Source organism: Rhinolophus ferrumequinum, chromosome 11, assembly GCF_004115265.2.
Source record: "Rhinolophus ferrumequinum isolate MPI-CBG mRhiFer1 chromosome 11, mRhiFer1_v1.p, whole genome shotgun sequence".
Taxonomy (NCBI): domain Eukaryota; kingdom Metazoa; phylum Chordata; class Mammalia; order Chiroptera; family Rhinolophidae; genus Rhinolophus; species Rhinolophus ferrumequinum.
Window position 1 is genome coordinate 7150988 of NC_046294.1, and position 18693 is coordinate 7169680.

General features: G+C 59.7%; 1 protein-coding gene across 1 annotated transcript; it reads right to left on the reverse strand.

The window, feature by feature from the left end:
- Positions 1-154: 154 nt before the first annotated feature.
- PLCB3 (phospholipase C beta 3) lies at positions 155-17282 on the reverse strand. The gene is made up of 32 exons (XM_033120776.1): positions 17038-17282; positions 14343-14420; positions 14016-14084; positions 13792-13932; positions 13475-13554; positions 13340-13393; positions 13175-13250; positions 12966-13066; positions 12272-12438; positions 12046-12192; positions 10846-11086; positions 10577-10661; positions 10310-10496; positions 9308-9510; positions 8285-8381; positions 8119-8203; positions 7732-7856; positions 7278-7432; positions 7035-7196; positions 6281-6380; positions 6088-6192; positions 5811-5902; positions 4362-4515; positions 4250-4285; positions 3915-4107; positions 3350-3491; positions 3166-3242; positions 2963-3052; positions 2814-2871; positions 2447-2533; positions 2146-2365; positions 155-1111 (listed from the first exon to the last, which is right to left on the reverse strand). Exons 1-31 carry the CDS (start codon positions 17134-17136, stop codon positions 2162-2164), a joined length of 3690 nt encoding a protein of 1229 aa, XP_032976667.1. The 5' UTR covers positions 17137-17282; the 3' UTR covers positions 155-1111; positions 2146-2161.
- Between the last annotated feature and the right edge of the window lie 1411 nt (positions 17283-18693).

An 18693-nucleotide genomic window follows, 5' to 3' on the forward strand; every position in this document is an offset into this window, starting at 1 on the left:
TACTGTGTGGCCGGCCTGGGGCCAGCGCTGCTCAGGGAACTGGCAGGGCGCGCAGGCGGGGGAGGGGGCGGCGGAAGGCTCGGCCAAGGACTGTGAATAGAGTGATCACTAGGGAACCAGAGAAGCTTCATCAGGACCTGGGAGCAGAGCTAGCTCAATTCCAGAAAGATTTATTGGCGCCCCCTATAGACCAGCCAGTGATTTGTACTGGGTATACAGAGATGAATTAATACACAGCTCTTGCCTTCCGAAGCTTCCTGGCAAGAGATTCAGCTTCTCAGAGTGAAGTTACTGCCAGCTCTAAGGGGCTGGAACCAGGGTGAGGGCGGCTCCCTCTGCCAGGGGAAAGTCAGGGACGTGAGTTAGAGCTGGGACTTGAGGGGGAGATGGGTGAGGGACTGTTCTGGGCAGAGTGGATCCATGGAAAAATAGGGGTAGCAGCAGAGGCCAGCCTTCTGAGGGGCTTTAATATCATACCCAGGAGTTGAGTTTGGTCGTTGAGGACCGGGGGACTGACGTGTAGTGTTTTAATAAGTGGAGGCCAGCCAAGAAGATAGGAGTTGGCTGCTGAGGGCCCTGGACACGCAATGCAGTGGGCAGATTAGGGAATAGGACAAGGCCTGACCACAGAAGCAGGGAAGGCCTGGGCGATGGTACTGACCCTAAGGGAGCAGGGCCCAGGGTAAAGGTTGCCTTCCTTGGGAGAACCCCACTCTGGAAGTCCAGTTTCTGACTACCCCACCTCATCTGTTTGCCTGAGGCTGCAGCAAAAACAAAGAAAGAAAACACTCAATTGGCAGGAGATAAGCCCAGATAAGAGGCTGCCTTCCTCTGGAGGAGGGAGGCAGTCAGCCCGGGAAGCTCTGCCAGGAAGCTGGGAGAGGCCTTGAAGGAACGCCAGCCTGACCCTGCAGCAGAACCCAGCCACACCCTCGCTGCGGGGTCTCTGCCACTCCACGCTGTCCTGAGGCAGGAGGGGAAGGCATGGAGCAGGTCCTCCAGGCTGGCTGCAGACTGTGTGCCATAGAGTCCAGGCCTGCCCTGCCTCCAGGTCAGGACGTCTTGACTTGGCCTGGCACGTGACTTCTGCTTTGGGCCTCAGTTTCCTCATCTGTAAAACAGGCATAACATCTCCCTCATAGGGATGAGAGGATGCTGGGACTCCCAGCCCGTGTCTATGACGGTCAGCTTCCCTTCTCCCAAGGGTCACTGCCAGGCCCACCCACTTCCCACCTATCACTGAGAGCCCGGCTCCTCTGATGCCAGGCAGGTCATGAGCTGCCCAGCTCCACTCCCTAGTCCACCTCCCCATGCAGAGTCAACTGCCTGTGAGGAGCCCAGAGCAGCCTCAGCGGAAGATGCTGGGCACTCAGGTCATATCAGGCAACAGGAAGGGGGTGGGCAGGGAAGGCTTCCTGAAGCAGAGGCCTAAGTCTCTGTGAAGAGAGGACAAGAAGAGCGCAGGAGGGAGAAAAGTAAGGTCCAGAGGCAGAGAACATAGAGGGGGAGGCCAGAGGGTCTCTCATGTCATGTCACTGAGAAGATCTGCAGGCCCCTCGCAAGGAGATCTCAAGGTTCAAACCCAGTAACTCTGCTGGGGGCCTGACCTCAACCCCACAGTGCCTACAAGCCCATTTTATAGATGAGGAAACTGAGGCCCCAGAAGAAATGGAAGAGCAAGCCTAGGGACCTGGGTCCTCTCCAGCACTGTGCCACTCCAAACCACGCTGCACACAGGGTCCCTGAAATCCACTTTTATTCATGTAAAAAAATCCCCAGAGAATAGAGAAAGAATGTGACCCCTACTTCCCAGAGCTCGAAGTCTCCACCCAGTGTTCCCTGGGGAAGTGAGGGAGACTGCTCCGACTCTGGGGTGTGGGTGTCATGGGGGATAAGGCCCCCACCCAGGCCTCTTTGGCCAGGAGTGACCCAGCACCTTCCCTAGGACTGAGGGCAGGAAGGAGGGGTTGGGGACTAATGGGATCCCAGGAGGGTGAAGAAAGGGAGTTAGTGTGGGATGCTCGCCTCAGTTTAAAAAAATAAAATTTCTAAAGATAAAAAGTTAAAAAAAAAAAAAAAAAGAGAGAGCATTAGTGTCTTAGCCTCCAGCCCTCCTCCCAGTGCCCACCCTGGCCCTGTGGCCACCTCTTGCTCAGCCAGTTCAGAGCTTCGTATTCTCCTCTTGGCTCTCCGAGTCAGCGCCAGACAGGTGCCCGCTGCTCCCAGGCGCGTGACCGTTGCTGGCACAGGCCACCAGATGCCCGTCCCCCAGCCCCTCCGGCATCTCGCCTAGCAGGCTCCGGCGGATCTCCTGGGGCAGCCTTGCCCGCTGCTCCTGACACTCCTGGGCCAGCTGGGCCAGCAGCTACGGGAGGAGGCGTATCACAGCACAGGCCACCCAGCACTCTGCCTGCCACCCACCAGGCCACCACACCCAAGGCCTCACCGTGGGCTCCTCTTCTGCCAGCTGCTGTTGGACCTGCTGCTGGCTAGCCACAAGGCGTTCATGCCGCTGCTTCTGGGCCTCCTCCAGCTGTCAGTGGAGGGGACAGGGGCTCAGCCAAGGGTCTCGAAGGGAGGGGCCGGGCTCCCAGAGTTGTGTGGCCAGGGTTCTGAGATGACCTTTATAGTAATGCTCCAGCCTGACTCCAAAGTCATGGGCACTGTTGCAGACAGTTGGCTTTGGAGATAATGTGGGTGAGGGGGTTTGGGGCTTGGAAGGAAAGGCTCTAGAAGCCCCTCTACGGTGACATCACACCAGGTCAGCCCCGAGGGAAGAGGGTGGGCTAGGGTGGCACCTGAGCCTTACTCACCCGACGGATGGAGTTGACCGACTCAGTGATGTGCCGACGGTTAATCTCCGTCAGTTCCCTGCACAGGAGCAAGGCAGGATGGGCTCAGTGTCATGTGCCCAGCCCTGCCTGCCCAACACCCAAATGGCTCCTGGCCCTGATGCCCTTACGCTTCCTTCTTATGTTTCTCCCTTGTCTTGGCCTCTGAGATACTGTTGTGGCGTTTCCTGTCCAGTATCTTCTGCAGTTCCTTCTTCTCTCTGGAAGAGCAGGTGAGAGAAGAGGAAGGGTGAGTGGCAGGACCGGGGGCTCTGCCCTCATCTGGGCACCAGGGAGTTCCCTGCCCCACCCACACGAGATCCTCTGCCTTCACCTGTCATTCATCTCCTTCAGCCTCTTGCACTGAGTTGTGTGAGCATCCAGGACAATCTCCTTGAGCCGTTGCTGAGCCTGTGGACACAGGTAGCCAAGAGGTGAGACAGGTTGATGACAGGTCTGTGCAGGAGGCAGGCTCTTCCTCACCACCACATACCAAGCCCCCATACCCCACAGCCCACCTGTCTCAGGTACTCCAGCCTCCGCTCAGCCTCTGCATCTGCCTGGGCCTCCCGCAGCTCCAACAGACTCTGCACCTGTCTCTTCTGGAACTCTTGATACCGTTTCAGTTCTTCCTCTTCCTCCTTCTTGTCCTCCCTGCCTCTGTGGGAAGAACCCCTCGGGGTGATGCTCTGTCATCACAGGGACAGACTGGCAGGGGGGCGGGGGGCAGGGCATATCCCGGCTGGCAACAGCAGACACCAGGTCGGGGGCGGGGTTTGTTATGCCAATGAAGAGGCCAGTTCGCTCCACCCAAATAATGGGAGTCAGTCTGAGCAACAGTCTCTTGAAACACATGCTCCTCCTAGGGGTCTTCTAATGAGGTATCGCCTCCAGGTGGGAAGAGTGCGACCAAGTGTGGGAAGCCTCTTCTCTCTTCCTTGCACTAAACCTTCCTCCCTGGGGGTCAAGGAGCAATCCTTGGCCACCCTCCATGCCCACATAGCGCAGAAGCAGAAACCTACATGCAGTCTACCCCCCATTTCATATCGATGCATGCAGCACACAGGCAGGCTGGACACTCACAGGACACCTGGCTGGTGCCGGCACCTGCCCTCAGCCCGGGCCTGGGCCAGGCTGTCCAGCAATCGGCGAGTGAGGGCAACTGCCTTCCGTTGATGCTTCTTGTGCAGCTCCCGCAGGTCTCGCTCTTGCCGGCTCTTGAGCTTCACCAGAGCCTTGTGGCTTCGGTACTCATCCAGTGGGGCCACGGCCACTTCTGAGAGCAGCAGAACACAGGTGAGCTGGACTGGGGCAAGGCAACCCAGCAGGAGCACCACACACCCTCCAGGAGTGGCCCCGTCCCCTTGGGTAGATCCAGCCCAGAACAGGTACCACCCCCATAACAGCCCTGCCCCTACCTGAGAGGATACTGGCAATGAGATCATCCCGCTGACCTGGAAAGCAGAGGCAGGGCTATGAAACGCTGGAGGAGAGGACAGCGAAGCTACACTCCTCAGTCCTGCCGCTTACCTGGGCTGCTGAGGGAGGGACTGGTGGGGGAGGTGACAGGACCTGGGGGCCGGCGGGGGGAGGTGTCCAGTGGGCTGGGTGTGGGGTTTGGGGTTGGCTGGGACCCCAGCTGCTGAGACTGGGTCTCCTGGCATGTCTCCGGGCCAGCCTGAGCCTGTGGGGGAGAAAGCAGAATGTTCTTTCCAGAAATGCTGATGTCTACAGGCCCTTTTGTCCTTCCCAACCTCCCAGGGCTGCCCAATGCCCCTGGTCTGCCTCCGTCCACCCGTCTGGCCCTGGACTCCTCATCTGTAACATGGGGCCGTTAAGAGAACTACATCAGAAATAAGAGGTACAAAACAAGCATGGCTAAACCACTTTTCTACACGGGGTGTGGTGAAGATAATGTGAGATGGTGTCTCTAGGATGCCAGGCCCCGCTGCAAATGCTCAGGAACTTCCAGATTGTTCTGGTAAGCCTTGGCCTAACCCCAAGTCTCCTCCTCTCTCTGAGTCCACCTCCACCCTTGCCCACAGCTGCTCATCTTCCTTGTTTCTTAGCTCCTGATTAAATCAACGAAGGAAGTGACCGCAGAGTGGGCACCAGCTTCTCTAACTAACAGCTTCAAGCAGTCGCCTCTCCCCTGCCTGCCGCAGGCCCGCTGGGACTGGGTCTAGATGTGCGGGCAAGCCTCTGCTCCTGACCCCTCCCCACAGAAGCCACTGCCATCTCATGACTCCCAGGACCCATTTTAAAAGCTTCTGTGGCTTCCAACTGCCCTAATAAAATGGCAAATGCTGCACCCCAGCTTTGATCCTACGTGCAGCTGCAAGAACTCTAGCCCAGGTCTGTTCTGAAGGCCTCTCCCATGCAAAAGGAGTGGTTTCTACCTCCTTACAATGTGGAGAGTAACCCAGGGCCACTGAGACTACCAGATGAGAGAGGCAAGAGGCCAGAAGCCCCACATCGTGCAGCGTGGCCGAAAGGCCGAAGGTTGGATCTTTTTGACTCAGACCCTCAATGTCCCCATCTCTACCCTGGGGGTAGCAAACTCAGGTGGTGGGAGGATTATATGAGCCAAGTTGGTGAAAGAGCTCGCACCGGGCCAGGCAGAGAGCTGCCGCTCAGCATTCACTTGGCTTTCTTTTCTGGTATGGGTGAGAGAAGAATTCAGAAAGGGGAGCAGACCCTCCAGGCCGAGGAGGGGGGGGTGGGTAAAGGCAGCTGTTGGCCTTTGATGTAAGGCAGTGAATAGCCCCTCTCAGGGAGAGGAACCAGACCACCCGCTGGGCGTGGGCCGGGCTAGTGCAGGTGGAAGAGAGGGGGAAGGCTATAGGGTGCTTCTCCACCAGGGCCTGTGAGGTCAGCCTCACCACCCCACCCACCCACACTCCCAGCAGTCCCCAGGCTTCAGATGAGTCGGAGCCGTGCTGCCTCCCACCCACCTGCCCCCAACCTGCCCTGGCTCACCTCCCTCTCCCCAATAAGGGCAGCCAGCTGCTTGGCCCTCTGGTCCATCAGGCTGACGTGCTTGATGGGGTTGATCAGGGCCTCTGCATAGTCTGGGTGGGGGCAGAGCGCAAGGGCCTTGGAGACAGAACCCCCAGAGCCACACCCTCCCCACCAGCTCTAGTCTCAAGGAGGGACCGCAGAACCCACCCTCCATTGGGGCCACCTGGCTCAGTCGTTCCCAGGCCCTGGGGGCACCCGTGTCCCCCACCCTGCCCAGCCTGCCCCTGCAGCTCACCCTGGTGGTCGTCGGGGATGTAGTCAGAGGCCTCGGTGTAGATGAGCAAAGCTGGCAGGCACAGCGGTTGGTTGGCCTCATTTCGCAGGCAGATGTAGTGGTACCCTGGGAGGGTGGGAGGACAAGGTGAATGGGCCCCACTAGGTCCCCTCACACACTGCCCCTGTGCTGCCCAGAGTCCAAATGGCCTCACCTGAGCGGATGGCAGAGACGGGCAGGATCCGGTGCCCCACAAACTTGCCTCCCTCCTCAAAAGCCGCGATACGCAGCGAAGCCAGCGTGGGCAGCACCACCTGAGGGCCCAGACGGTGTTGAGCCATGGAGCAGACCCACAGCCAAGGTGGCCACTGAGCCACAGCTGACCACAGCCACCAAGGCCAACAGAGGGGACCATCGGTCACCATCACCACCGAGTCAATGGTGGACCCACACCTCCATGGCATGGCAAAATGGATGGACAGCAGCCATCAGAGCCTTAAGCCGAGAGAACAGGCAGACCTACCCCTCCAGGCACTGCTATAGTGCGATAGGTCTGGTCATAGCCAGCTTAGAAACTGCAGAATGAGCCAGGAGTCTGAGACTGAGGCCACACTCCACCCTGGCTGGGCACAGAGGTCCAGTCCATTTGTGCCGGTATGAGCTGGTGGCTGTGACCTCAGGCCACTTCTTCCTGCCTGGGAGATGGGGCGCGATGTGCCCACTCTTCATGGGGGACCATGGGACTTCCTGCAGTCTTACCTTCCTATTCTCTTCTCTCACCTTACAGAGGGCAGGGAGCCCGAGACTTGACCCTGGGACATGCAGGACCTGGGGTGGGGCCTGGAGGTGACAGGCCCAGCCTTGAGGTCCCTCGGCACCCCCACCTTCCCACGCCCAACTGCCACTAGTGTACCTGGTTCCTGTCCCCCACAGTACAGCTCAGTAGGTCTGGGCGGCGCCAGGCTCACCTTGGGGAAGTCAAAGGGCTCCTCATCCCACACAGGGTTGAACGAGTTCCCCTGAGAGGTCCGCGTGCGGTACTTGCGCCGCGTGTCGACAGGGAGGCCAAACATATCCACCTCCACATAGATGCTCACCTTCCTGTCGGACAGGAACTGCCCGGAGATCACCTGGGGGAAGCCAAGAGGGTGAGGCGGCTGCTGACACTCCCGTCCCCAGGACACCCTGGCCCGAGCCCTCCTCGGCCACACCTTGACCCGCAAGGCATTGGCCACAATGCCGTCCACGATGACCTCGGTGAACGGGTCAAAGGACTTGTCGGGCCGCCGCATGAACTCAGGCTTAAGCAGGTAGCCACTGCGCCCATTGTACTCGAACACGCCTGCATTGAGCTGCATCGCCACATCTGGGGGCGACATGGGAAGGGTGAGGAGTCAGGAAGGACAGTGCCATGCAGAGGGGGGACCAGGGATCATTAGGGGCAGATCAAATGGCATCAGGGGTCCCGACTCAAGAAAGATCGGACGGGGGAAGGGTTTAGGGTCCACCGAGGTCAGGAGCTGGGGTTAACCAAGTCTCGGTTCAGTTTGCGAATCTAGCATTAGCAGAGTCAGAGGTCTGTTCAAACAAGATTAACAGGATCATGGGGCAGAAGTCGGTGAGGTTGGGGACCAGGGATCATGGTTGAAGCAGGGCAGTGCTCACCCAGGGTCTGGAAGTTGAGCGCCACAAGCTGGCAGCCCACGTTCCAGAAGAGCTGTGGCATGTAGTTGGACGAATCCACACGGGTGCCCTTGGGGTAGATACGGCTGAGCTGCTGCTTGTTGTATCTGAGGTTGGCAGTCAGGGGCCATGCCGTGCACTCGCCCGCCGCCTTCCTCCAGGCCCGGCCTCAAATCCTCTGAGCCTGCCTCCCAGCTTGGGCTCAAGCTTTCCCTTTGACCCCCCGCTTCTTGGCCTAGCCCCTGTGCAGTCTCCCAGGCCCACCCCAAACCCAGACAGGTGCTGGAGGGTCAGGACCTGTCTGGGCGGCATAAGCAGGCCTCTGTGCCCCTGGCCAGGCCCACTTGCCCCAGCACCACCAAAGGATACTCCACAAACTCCATGGGGCTCTTGGTCAGCTGCTCCATGGCTTTGGTCTCCACGAAGGATGACATCTCGAAGCACTTGTTCCTCTCTGAGGGGTGAGCAGTGGGAGGGCGTCAGTCCTGCCTGGGCCAAGCTGGCTCCCAATCCCACCATCTCCCACCCCACTCACTTCGAGCAGCCTCAAAGGACTTGAACTTGACAGGCTCGATGTAGTTAACAAGTGTTGACATTTCTTCAGTGGCATTGACCTCACTGCTGGCGGTGCCCTGTGGCCCCCAAACACAGGGTCAGCAGTGCCATGCCCCCCAGCCATCAGGTAGAAGTTCCCTCACCTGCCCCCACACCGTGAAGGAGGAGCTGACCCTTTTCCCCCCCTGGCAATCACAGCACCCTGCAGTGTAGCCTCAGCAAGGTCCCAGCCCCGTTATGGCCTGTGTCAGGCCCGGGCCCGTCTGTCATGCAGCCTTCTCCCTGGGTCCTGGCCAACGTGCTCTGGACCCCACCCTTTTGCTTTGCCTCCTGCCTCCCTGATACTGGAAGCTGGAACTCCTCACCCGACCCCAGGAGTTCAATTATCCACATGCAGAGAGGCCCCCAGTTTCCAACCCTCGCCATTATTTCCAACCACCACCTTGCCATCTCCTCTCAGGGGGCTCACAAAACTCAAACTCAACCCCTGTGATGCTGAGCTCAGCCACTCCTGCCCACACCCTTTCCTGTTCTGGGTCCCTCCCAAGTTTGACCTCATGAGTGACTTTTCTGTCACCTCCCTCCTCAGAACTCCTCAGTACTGCCCCATCTACACAGCACCGCGCCTCCCCCACCCCCCTGCCCCCTGCCCTGCGCCCACACGCTCCAGCCCTACCACAGGTGTTCCCTCTTCCTCGCATCTGTTCGTCCAACCTCCCTGCCCAGCTCAGACTCCCCTTCCTCCCACCATTCTGCACCCTAACTCACCCCTTCCCAGCCAATGTCAGGAGCACAATTTCACACTTGCTTCCATGCCTGTTTATGTAAGACCCCTCCCCCCCACTCCACATGCCCCTCCCCCTTGAACCCCAGAAGAACAGAGAAAGCCTAACCATGGCTGGAGCCAGCCCCCAGTGCCATGCCCAGCACACAATCAGTGCTCAGCCAACACTTGGGAAACGGACACATGGTGCCTGCCCCCATTCCCACCGGCAGGCCTGACCTCATCTGTGGTAGGCTTTTTAAGGTCCGTCTGCTCCTCCTCTTCTTCATCCTCTTCCTCATCCTCACGGTCGGCAGGGCCAAGATCAGGGCCCCGCTGCGGCCCCTCCTCACCCAGAGACTTCTGAGGCTCTAGACCGGGCTTCTCAAGTCCTGCCTCCTCCCCATTGCTCAGGCCTGGGCAGCTGTCGGAGCTGGGGGACCCTGCAGAGGATGGGGCCACCGAGGGGGGGTCAAGGCACACGCATAGACACAAGGAGCTGGGAGGGGTTGTGCCCAGTGTGTGTGGAGGTGACTCAATGGTGAAGTCAAGGGGATTCTCATGGCAGGGCAGTGTGGCTCGGGGAGAGGGCAGAGGTCAGGAGTTGGATGCAGGAGGATGCAGAAAGGTTAAAGATCAGGGTCCAAAGTTGTAGCCATCAGGGAGGGAGGGAGGTAGTGTGGCTTAGAAGGGTGAGAAGCCAGGAATGGGGGTACAACAGCCTTGACAGTGCGGGTAAGGGATGATACGGTGGGATTCTAAGTCAGGGGTCAGAGACACCCCAATGAGAGGGCTCAGTGAGGTGAGCAGTCAGGGGTCAGCTACCAGGAGGACTTCGCTAAAGTGAGAAGTCAAGGGTTAGCTGAAATTATAACCAGCTATGTGGGCAGACTCAGTGGGGGTCACAGGACAGAAGTCAGAGGTCTGAGGATCACAGCCGGAGCATGGGGATGTGGGTGACGGAGGTCAGAGGTCAGAGTCATAACCTGGTTGAAGAAAAGGCCCTGGGAGGGGGGAGGTTGAGGTTGAGGGGTCAGAAGTTGGATGGAGCCAAATCTAACTGGGGCACAGTTCAGTGTGAGGTGAGTGCCTGGGGCCAGGGGTCAGAGGTCCCATCCTCAGCTAAGAGGTGGTGAGTGGCTTGGTGACGAGGGAGGTCATGTTGAGAGAAGGCAGGGTTGGGCTCAGTGAGGTGGGAAGCTAAGGTCAGGACTGGGATCAGAGGTCAGGCCAGGGCCATACCGAGCTGGGGTGAGGAGGGCTCAGTGGCAGCGGAGCTCTCGCTCAGGGCCGAGTTGCTCTGTTCCAGGGGTCGTTTGCGCACGGAGCTGTTAGGGACGCCAGTGCTGGGCCGGTGCCGCTTCTTATTCTTCACCAGGATGCGGCCCATCAGGTCCTGGGGGCTGGGCAGGGGGACCCCTGGGGCCAGCTGGTGGGCACAGACAGGTCAGGGCCTGCTGGGGCGCCCTCCCCCCCCGCCCTGCTGCAGCTCCAAGTCCCCATACCTACCGGGTACTTGTCCAGTGGGTCAATGACCAGCGCATCCCCAAAGATGGAGCGGCAGTACTCAGCCATCTTGGCCTGCTGCTTCGCCCTGTGGGGCCAAGGTCAGAGGTCAGAGGTCCCGGTGATAAAGCTGAGATCCCCAGGGTCGGAGGTCATAAGAGCAGACCAACAGGACACAATGGGAGGCTGTCTCTGGGTTTATCAGGGGTCCCCAGGTCAGAGACCTCCAGATTAGAGGCTGCTGGGATATCTAGGGTCAGGGGCCCACTCACGAGTCCACGTGGTTCTCGAAGGAGAGGATGACGGGGTAAGGTGAAGTTTTGAAGGCAGTCTCAGCAATGGCCTCGAGCACATCCCGCAGTGGCACCTCCGTGGTCATAGTGAAGCCGTGGGTGATAAAGGGCTCCTCCTCGGGTGGCCGTCCTTTCCACACGTCCAGCTCCACGCAGCGGCAGCCCCACAGCAGTGCCTGCCGGTACATCTCCACGGACGAGGTCCCAGCCAGCTGTCCCGCTGGAGGCAAGGCTCCATCACCACAGTTGCTCTGCCAACCTGGCTCCTCCCCCTCCTCCCCAGGCCTGTGCTGAACCAGGCCAGGCTGGGGACACAGAAGCCCCCACGGTGGCCAGGCGCAGCTCTGGCACACGCTGTCTGGCCAGCCCTCGATCACTCTTTAACTGACGATGGAATCAGTACCACATCTCCAGGGCAGGGCCCAGGCCCCACCACCAGCCCCGGGAGCCTACCCAGTCCGGGCAGTTGGTGTCTACCCGTCGCGGCTGACGGGTTGGTTCCTTCGCCAGGGCTCACTCTCTCTCACATAAACACCCACCATTGCCTTGCATCCCACCAGCCTGAATGGGGAGTCATCTCCAACACCTCCATGGCCCCTCATTTTGCTTTTCTCCCTCCACCATCACTGCCCTGGAACAGCTTCCATCACCTCCTGCCTGGAGACAGCAGGCCCCTCCCTGCCTCCCATCTAATCTCTGCAGAGCACCTGGTGTCATTCTTCTAAAAACATACCAGCCCACATCACCTCCCCCTGCTTAACACCCTCCAAAAAGCCTTTCCTGACCACTTAGGATAAATCCGAATTCCTTCCCTGCTGCCTCCTTCTTGCTGGCCGGCCTGCCTTCTGCTTCTACCTGCCCCAGCCCCCACCCCACCCCTCTGGCCTCCTTTCTGCTTCTTAAAAGCACCAAGCAGTCTCCTGTTCTGGGCCTTTGCACAGGCTATTCCTTCCCAAAGCCAGCTGATGGAGGCCTCAGCCCTTCCCCCGGAAAGCCTTCTGGACCACCCATGACACACACCCATGCAGAGAAGCCCTGCTCCCCTGGGGTTATTCCATGCTTGCATCCCTCGCACTGGCCACCCCAAAAGGAGGGAGGCAGCATAAGGGCCAGAGGGCAGAAGCTGTGGATGCCATCCCTCCCTCCCTGCCAGCCGAGGGCAAAGGGCAGCTCGCTCACCCGTGAGATAGGTATTGTGTGAGGAGTTGATGAAGTAGGCGCTTAACGGCTGGGTCATGTCTGCGCTCAGATCCAGGGCCTCCAGGGGCAGAATGCCGTTCTCCTCGCCTCCTAGGTAGCGGCTGAAGCCCTCCATGGACATCTGGTCTGGGGGTAGGTAGGGTCAGCAGGGTCAGGGGCAGCTACGCCATCCCTTCCACCGCCCGCCGCCCCCTCACCAGCTCACCTCGCTCCAGGAACTGCTTGTTGGGCTCATACTTCTCGATGAGCAGCCGGGCCTGGGAGGGCCCCAGGGGCGGGTAGAGCACTTCATTGAGTCTTGGGTCCCTTTGCTTCTGGTTGATGAAGTCCATGAGCTGTTCTAGTGTGAGGTATGGCTTGCCCTTGGCACCTCTGACGGGCGTGGAAAGCCAGGTCAAGCTGAAGCCTCACCAGCCCCTGCTCCAAGTCCACACCCTAGCAGAGGGCGTTAGCACCCACTGACTGGGACTTGGGCAAGTCACTGCCCCTCTGAGCCTCAGTTTCCCCATCTGCTCTCCTGACCACTTGGCACTGATATTGGCACTAGCAAAGGCTGTGGAAGCCACCAAGTGCTTGGCCTGCTGTGCCATACCTCTAGACCCTGGGCCCAATCTCAGCTCCAGCCTTCAATTGCTGTGTAAGCTCAGGCAAGTCCCACAACCGTCTGAGCCACTCAGTTCTCATCCCCAGCATGGGCCGATGAAAGTAACCCCGGCAAAGGGGTGGCAGAGAGCTGTCCACTACACAGCTGCAGACAAAGTGGTTCTGAGCTCAGCCATAGCCCCATGCACTGGAACCCCCAACCGCTCCACTTCCCTCCTGGGCTGAAAGGAACCCCCGAGCAGAGCTAGGCCGGCACAGAGCACCAGGAGCGGGTAGGCAGACCCAACCCTGCTTACATCTCCAGCAGGATCTTGTCAATGTCCGGCCGCAGACACAACTTGTTCAGGAACCGCTCAAAGATTTCCAAGGAAAACTCATCAGGCCGGATGGACTCGCTCTGGGGGCCGAGGAGTGTGGGGTGAGAACCCAGGGGCAGCCAACCCCAAAAGAGCAGGTACTCACCATGACACCCATCCAGCCTGTCCCCTGCCCCCAGATCCCTCACCCGGTTAAAATTGAGGCCACATGATTCTAGTGCAGTCTCCACCCGTTTCTTGTCTGCTGAGAACATCTTCAGGATGCTGAATGAGTGGGAGGGGTCAAGGTCAGTGGGGCAAAGGTCACCAAGGTCGGGACAGGAGAGAAGGTGCAGAGGGGAAGGGGCACTCACTTCTTGACTGGGATTCGTCCATCCTGGTTCACCTGCAGCTTCAGCTTTGTGTATCTGGGGAGATAGGCAAAAGGGTCACACCCTGGGAAAGGCCACCTGCACCCACAATGTCCCCCAGGCAAGCCCGGGGCTCACGCTTTGCGCAGGAAGGTGTTCCTGGAGGCGTTCTGAGCCAGGATGTTCATAGCCAGCTTGAACAGCTCCTCAGTCCAGACCTGAGGGATCAAGATGCAGGGGGAGGGGGTAAGTGGGGGACAGAGGAGTTGGCCCAGCCACAGCCCACACCCAGAACCGCCTGTGGTACACAGTAAGTGCTTAAGTACTGTTCTGTTAGAGGATGATTAGAATTAGGGGCAGAGAACAGCCTACTATACAACAGGCTCTCACTAAGTGATGGCTGACTCAGCAAGTGAGGTGGTGGCTTCCCAGGATGACCCTCGGCCCCAGCCCACCTTGGCTGTGTCGTCCTGCACAGCCATGAAGTTCAAGAACGTTGTGTTCACCGGGTCTGGCCCAGCTACCACTGTCATCAGCTTCTCCTCCAGCCGGGCATCAGGGCCTCCAAAACCCAGCACCTCGCGGATCTTGGGGTCCTGAGTAGGCGAGAGAGCCAAGAGTGAGGAGAGGTGTCCCCAGTGTCTCACGCCCATGCTTAGTCCGAGGCCCCATCACTCACTTTGGGCAGGCGGGCATAACGGCCTGTCCGCGTGTCCCTGATGGAACTGATGTCCAGAGTGTCCACCTCCTGGGGAAACCAGATACCAAGGTGGGTCAGAGGCTACAGGGTGAGAGCTGGGAGCCTCCAAGCTCTCCACCCAGGCCAAAGAATAACCACCCCCTGCTGTCACCCCAGCAGCAGCCCCTGTTCTTAGCATTTCCTGTCCAGCAAGCTGTGGAACAGGTCAGCCAGCAGCTGGGCCCCACCCCCATGGAAGCGGGTGGGGGTAGGGGTCTGGGGCAGGGGCCCAAGACCTGAGTGAGCTGCACCAGCGCCCACCCTCACCATGTTGGGTCCTGTCCAATACAGGAAGAAGCCATTGGAGTCCACGCGCAGAGTCACCAAGTTCCGACTGGAGGCCTCCTGGGGATGGGATGGGATGGCAGGGGTCAGGGAATGACGGCTATGGTCCTTGAACCCCCTGGGGCCATCCAGCACAGTGTTTCTAACAGTGAGCAAAGACAAAGCTTCACCCAGCCCAAAGGTCTTTGTGGCCCCCTACAGTCCTCAGGACATAGCTGAGGTCCTGAGGTCCCGACACTCCTCCCAGTGTCACCTCTCTCTCACCCTAAAGACTCTGTCACATGGACCATTAACTACCCTTTCCCCACTTGCAGTTTGTACATTATTGTTCCTGTGCTAAGATATCCTTTCCTTTCTTCTCTAGACATGAAATCTGACCCACCTCCCTGGGGAGGACTCCCTGAACCCCAACCGCAGGCTCGGTTTCCCCATAAGGTCGGAGAGCTAGCTCCCTGACGCCTGGAGCCCGCCCCCCCGCCCCACACACACACTCAGCCCCGTTGGGAATATTTATGGAATGAAAGCAGAGGGTTCAGAAGTGTGACCCCAAAGCCTTTCTGTGGCCCTAGGAGCCCCATGACGACCAGCCATCCCTTACATCTGCCTCAAAGCCCATTAACTCCACTTTGCACCGCCCAGCTCACTCCATCTCACGCAGCATAGACTGAGTCCCTCCAGAAAAGGAACCCCTGCCCTCGGAATCAGAGTGAACTCTGTTCTCCCTCAAACAGTCCCGCAGAGGGCAGGAAAGCATATGCTGGCCCCATTTGCTGAGGAGGGCCTAGTCCTTGGCACACTCCCAGGGCTACCCCTGGCAACTAAGGACCAGCAGCCAGAGGGGGTTCGTGCAGGGCTTAAACTTGACCAGGGCCCAAGGGGCCAAGGGGCCACAGCTAGAACTCTCCTGCCTCAGGACATAACCGCACCTCACCTTGGTGTCACCCTCAAACTGCTGCTTGCTGTCTGGCAGACAATCTGATCATCAGTACAACAGCTCCCCTCATGCTGCCCCTACTGTGTGCCAGGTCCAGTTCTAAGCACTTGATATCTAGGATCTCACTTAGTCCTCCTAACAGCCCTACAAGCTATGCACTATTGCTCTTCCCATTTCACAAATGAGCAGTCAGAGGCACGGGGAGGCTATGTAGTTTGTGGAAGGTCAAAAAGAGGAGCCAGGATTTGCATGCAGGCAGGATGGCTCCAGAGTCTGGTGGCCTGGGGAGCAGAGAACCAGGACGCTTGCCAGGCTCCTAGCCTCAGCAGTAACCCTAATGTGGGGCCTAGGATTAGTCTCCACTCTCCAGACTCAGTTTCCTCTTCTGGATGATGGGACTGCAGCAGCCCCGCCCATCTCAGGCTTTGCTTACAAGGGACAGGAAGCTGACTGATCTGGGGGCAGAGGGGACAGGGGGCTATGGAACTTGAACCTCCCCACCTCACTGTGCTGACAAACGTCCTTAGTCCCTCTCTGGGATTCCCAACCCTGCCCTAGTGCTCAGGACCCCCAACAGTGTGAGGAGGGGGGAGTTCTGTAGTGATGCCCCCAGGTCTCCCCCTGCCCCTCCCCAGAAGTCTGGCCTTCAAAGGCAGCCCAGGCCCCTGCTCTCTGGCCCAAGTCCTGGTCAGCACCCCCCTACCCCACCCGCAGGGCCCTCTCCCTGTTCCCACTTCCTTATTTGGGTTTATCACACTGGGAGGAAAAGGAGAAACTTTTCCCTTTAGGCGGGTCTGGGAGAAGGGGTCTCTCCGGGCCCCTGGGACGTCCAGGCACCCTCTAAGGCACACCTGCTGCTTCAGGCCACGCCCCCAGCCCCTCCCCCCAGCTCCCACGCCTACCAGCCCCACCCAGCCGGAAAGGAGCCCAGAGACTTCCAGGCCTCTGGCCTGAGTGGGAAGGAGCAGAAAGGAAGCTGAGGCAGGCCGGGTGGAGGCCCTGGGGAACGAGGGGCCCAAAGGGCAGAGGAGGGGGCAGTAGGAAATGAGGGTGGGGCACAGGAATGGGCCCAGCAGCCGCAGGTGAGGGCCCGGGCAAGGTGGGTAGAAAGGGGGCCCGGATTTATTGTAGTTCAAAGTCCCCATGCTAAGGAGTGGAGCGCAAAGTTCCCCAGGGGTGGAGAAACTTAGGGGGCTGTCTCCAAGAGGGGGTGACTTGGTGCTCCCACCTGAGCAGGAAGCTGGGCTGGGATCCAAAGCAAGGCAAAGTGGTGCCAGACAAAATAGGGTGAAAAAGTGATGAATGGAGAAGAACGTTCAGACTAGGGCACCGGGAAGAGTAGGGTCCCAGCGGCACCCCCCCCCCCCGAAGGGAGGTGCACCGGGCCAGATTGGGGGCCAGGGTCCTCGAGCCAAATAGTCCAGTACCGGGCAAGGGTCTGGGGACTAGACCAGGGTTGGAGGAACCGGAATTAGACCGTCAGGGAGGGGTAGGAGGGACGAGTGAAAAGGGGGGCCGGGATTTATTGGGGTTCGAAGTCTCCGGGCCAAAGAGTGGAAAGCCAAATTTTCCGCAGCTGAGGGACTGGAGTGAGGGGTGGGGGACAAAGTCTTCATTACGGGAACGATTGGGGACTCATGTTTCCGGAGCGCAGCCAGGCTGGGATGGGGGTCCCCGGCATCTGGCTGAGTTTGAGTGAGGTAGTCTCCGGATCTGCGCGGAGCAGGACTTCCCCGCACTTACCTCGTCCCATTTGATGAACTTACTCCCGCGCCGCAGGGTCTCCACCACGGTGGGCGGCTCCAGCTGCAGCGCGTGGACGCCGGGCCTGGCGCCCGCCATGGCCGTGCCGGGGGTGGGCCGGGGACCCACGGAGCCCCGACGGGGACCAGCGGTGCCACTGCTCCCTCCACTCGGCCCGCTCCGGGCCCGCGGCGTCAGCGTCCGCCTGCCCGCCAGTCTGTCCCGGACAGACCAGAGAGGCGGCGGGGCCCGGGCGGGGCGGGGCGGGGGCGGGGCCACAACAGCACCGCCCCCTCCCACCACGTCGGGCCCGCCCGCCCCGCGTCGGCTCCCCCTGGTGGCCGGGGTGGCGACTGCAGCCAGAGTAGGGATTGGGGCAGGGGCATACTTGAACCTGGGCACTTCGCTAGGGGGCTCAGCTGGACAAGCCCGGGGTAAGGGAAGGGTGCTTGGGGACAGGGGGGCTATTGTGGGTGCAGCTGGAGGGACTGGGTATAGAGGGCGTTGCTGACGACCGGCCGGGGTCAGCCCGCTAAGGTTTTTGAGGAGCGGGGACGGGGGTGGGAGTATCACTGGAGGGCCAGACTTGGGCCGGGGGACGCAGAGCCCTGCCCCCACCTCACTCCTGCAGCATTTAGCTGAGTGCAGGAAAAGCCACTCCCACCCCCTTCTCTGCCCTCACTTTCCCTCACCCCTCCTGCAGCAGCGAGGTCCCCCCTCCCTGGGAGCACTTAGCCAGCTAATGGGCCTCCTGCTGGCAGGCGCCCCTCCTCCGTTCCAGCCTGGGGAGATTGGGCGCCTGCCACCTCCTTTGAGGACCCAAGCATCCTGGCCTTTCAGAGCGAGTCCATGAACAGCCCTTTCTTGTGCCGGAGACCCCCACGATCCAACCTACAGCCTGTCCCTGGGGGGGGCTCCTGACTGAAAACTGGGAAAGGGACAGCTGGTCATTTGCCCAGAGGAGTCAGAAGCCTTGGGGTTGTCCATAAACAGGGGAGTTGAGGAGGGGCTCTGCAATGCCAGGCCTACAGCAGGTGCCCTGAAATCTGCGATCCATGAATGGGAGGGGGAAGGCCCATGGGCACTGGATTGGGTGGGGGCTACAGCCCCTCCCGCAGGGCTTGGCCGGGGGGGCTCCTGCCTGGGGGCCCCTGTGGGAGCCCCCCCCAATACAGAGGCAGTAGCAGCAGCAAGTTTAAAGTAGAACTCATCCAGAGGGGCCAGCCAAGTCACCTAGAAACCCAGAAAGAGAGGGAGCTGGTTCTGGGGGAGGAGAGATCAGTCAAGGAGGAGCTGGCCCTGCAGGCCTCTTTGCCCCAGGCTCTCAGACCCCCAAGGGGAGCGCAGCCTGGTACTGACGGTCCTCAAAATCCCCACTATGTTGAACACCAACTCTAACCTAAGGAATCTCTTTGTCTTTGGCCGAGGCCCCGTGGGGTGTGATTATTATCTCCACTTGAGGCCCAGAGAGGGGAAGGGACTTGCCCAAGGTCACACAGCTTCACAGGAGGATTTCAGTCCTCTGACTTGAAGGCCACCTCGTCCTGCCTCAGCTCCTTGTGCTTGAGGAGAAAAAGAAAGGGAACGGGACTTGTCTTCCTGGTCCCAGCAGATCAGCAGAGTCCGTACCCCTGAGACCCAGGGACCACCAGGTCT

Bases quoted from the DNA above. Each gene is read 5' to 3' on its own strand.
- PLCB3 (XM_033120776.1), bottom strand. From the start codon at position 17,136: ATGGCGGGCGCCAGGCCCGGCGTCCACGCGCTGCAGCTGGAGCCGCCC. The intron at 13,067-13,174 runs GTGAGGGATCTG...CTCGGCCCCCAG, and splicing joins GTGGCCTCAATTTTAACCGG to AGCGAGTCCATCCGGCCTGA. The intron at 2,366-2,446 runs GTGAGGCCTTGG...CTCCTCCCGTAG, and splicing joins TGGCAGAAGAGGAGCCCACG to CTGCTGGCCCAGCTGGCCCA.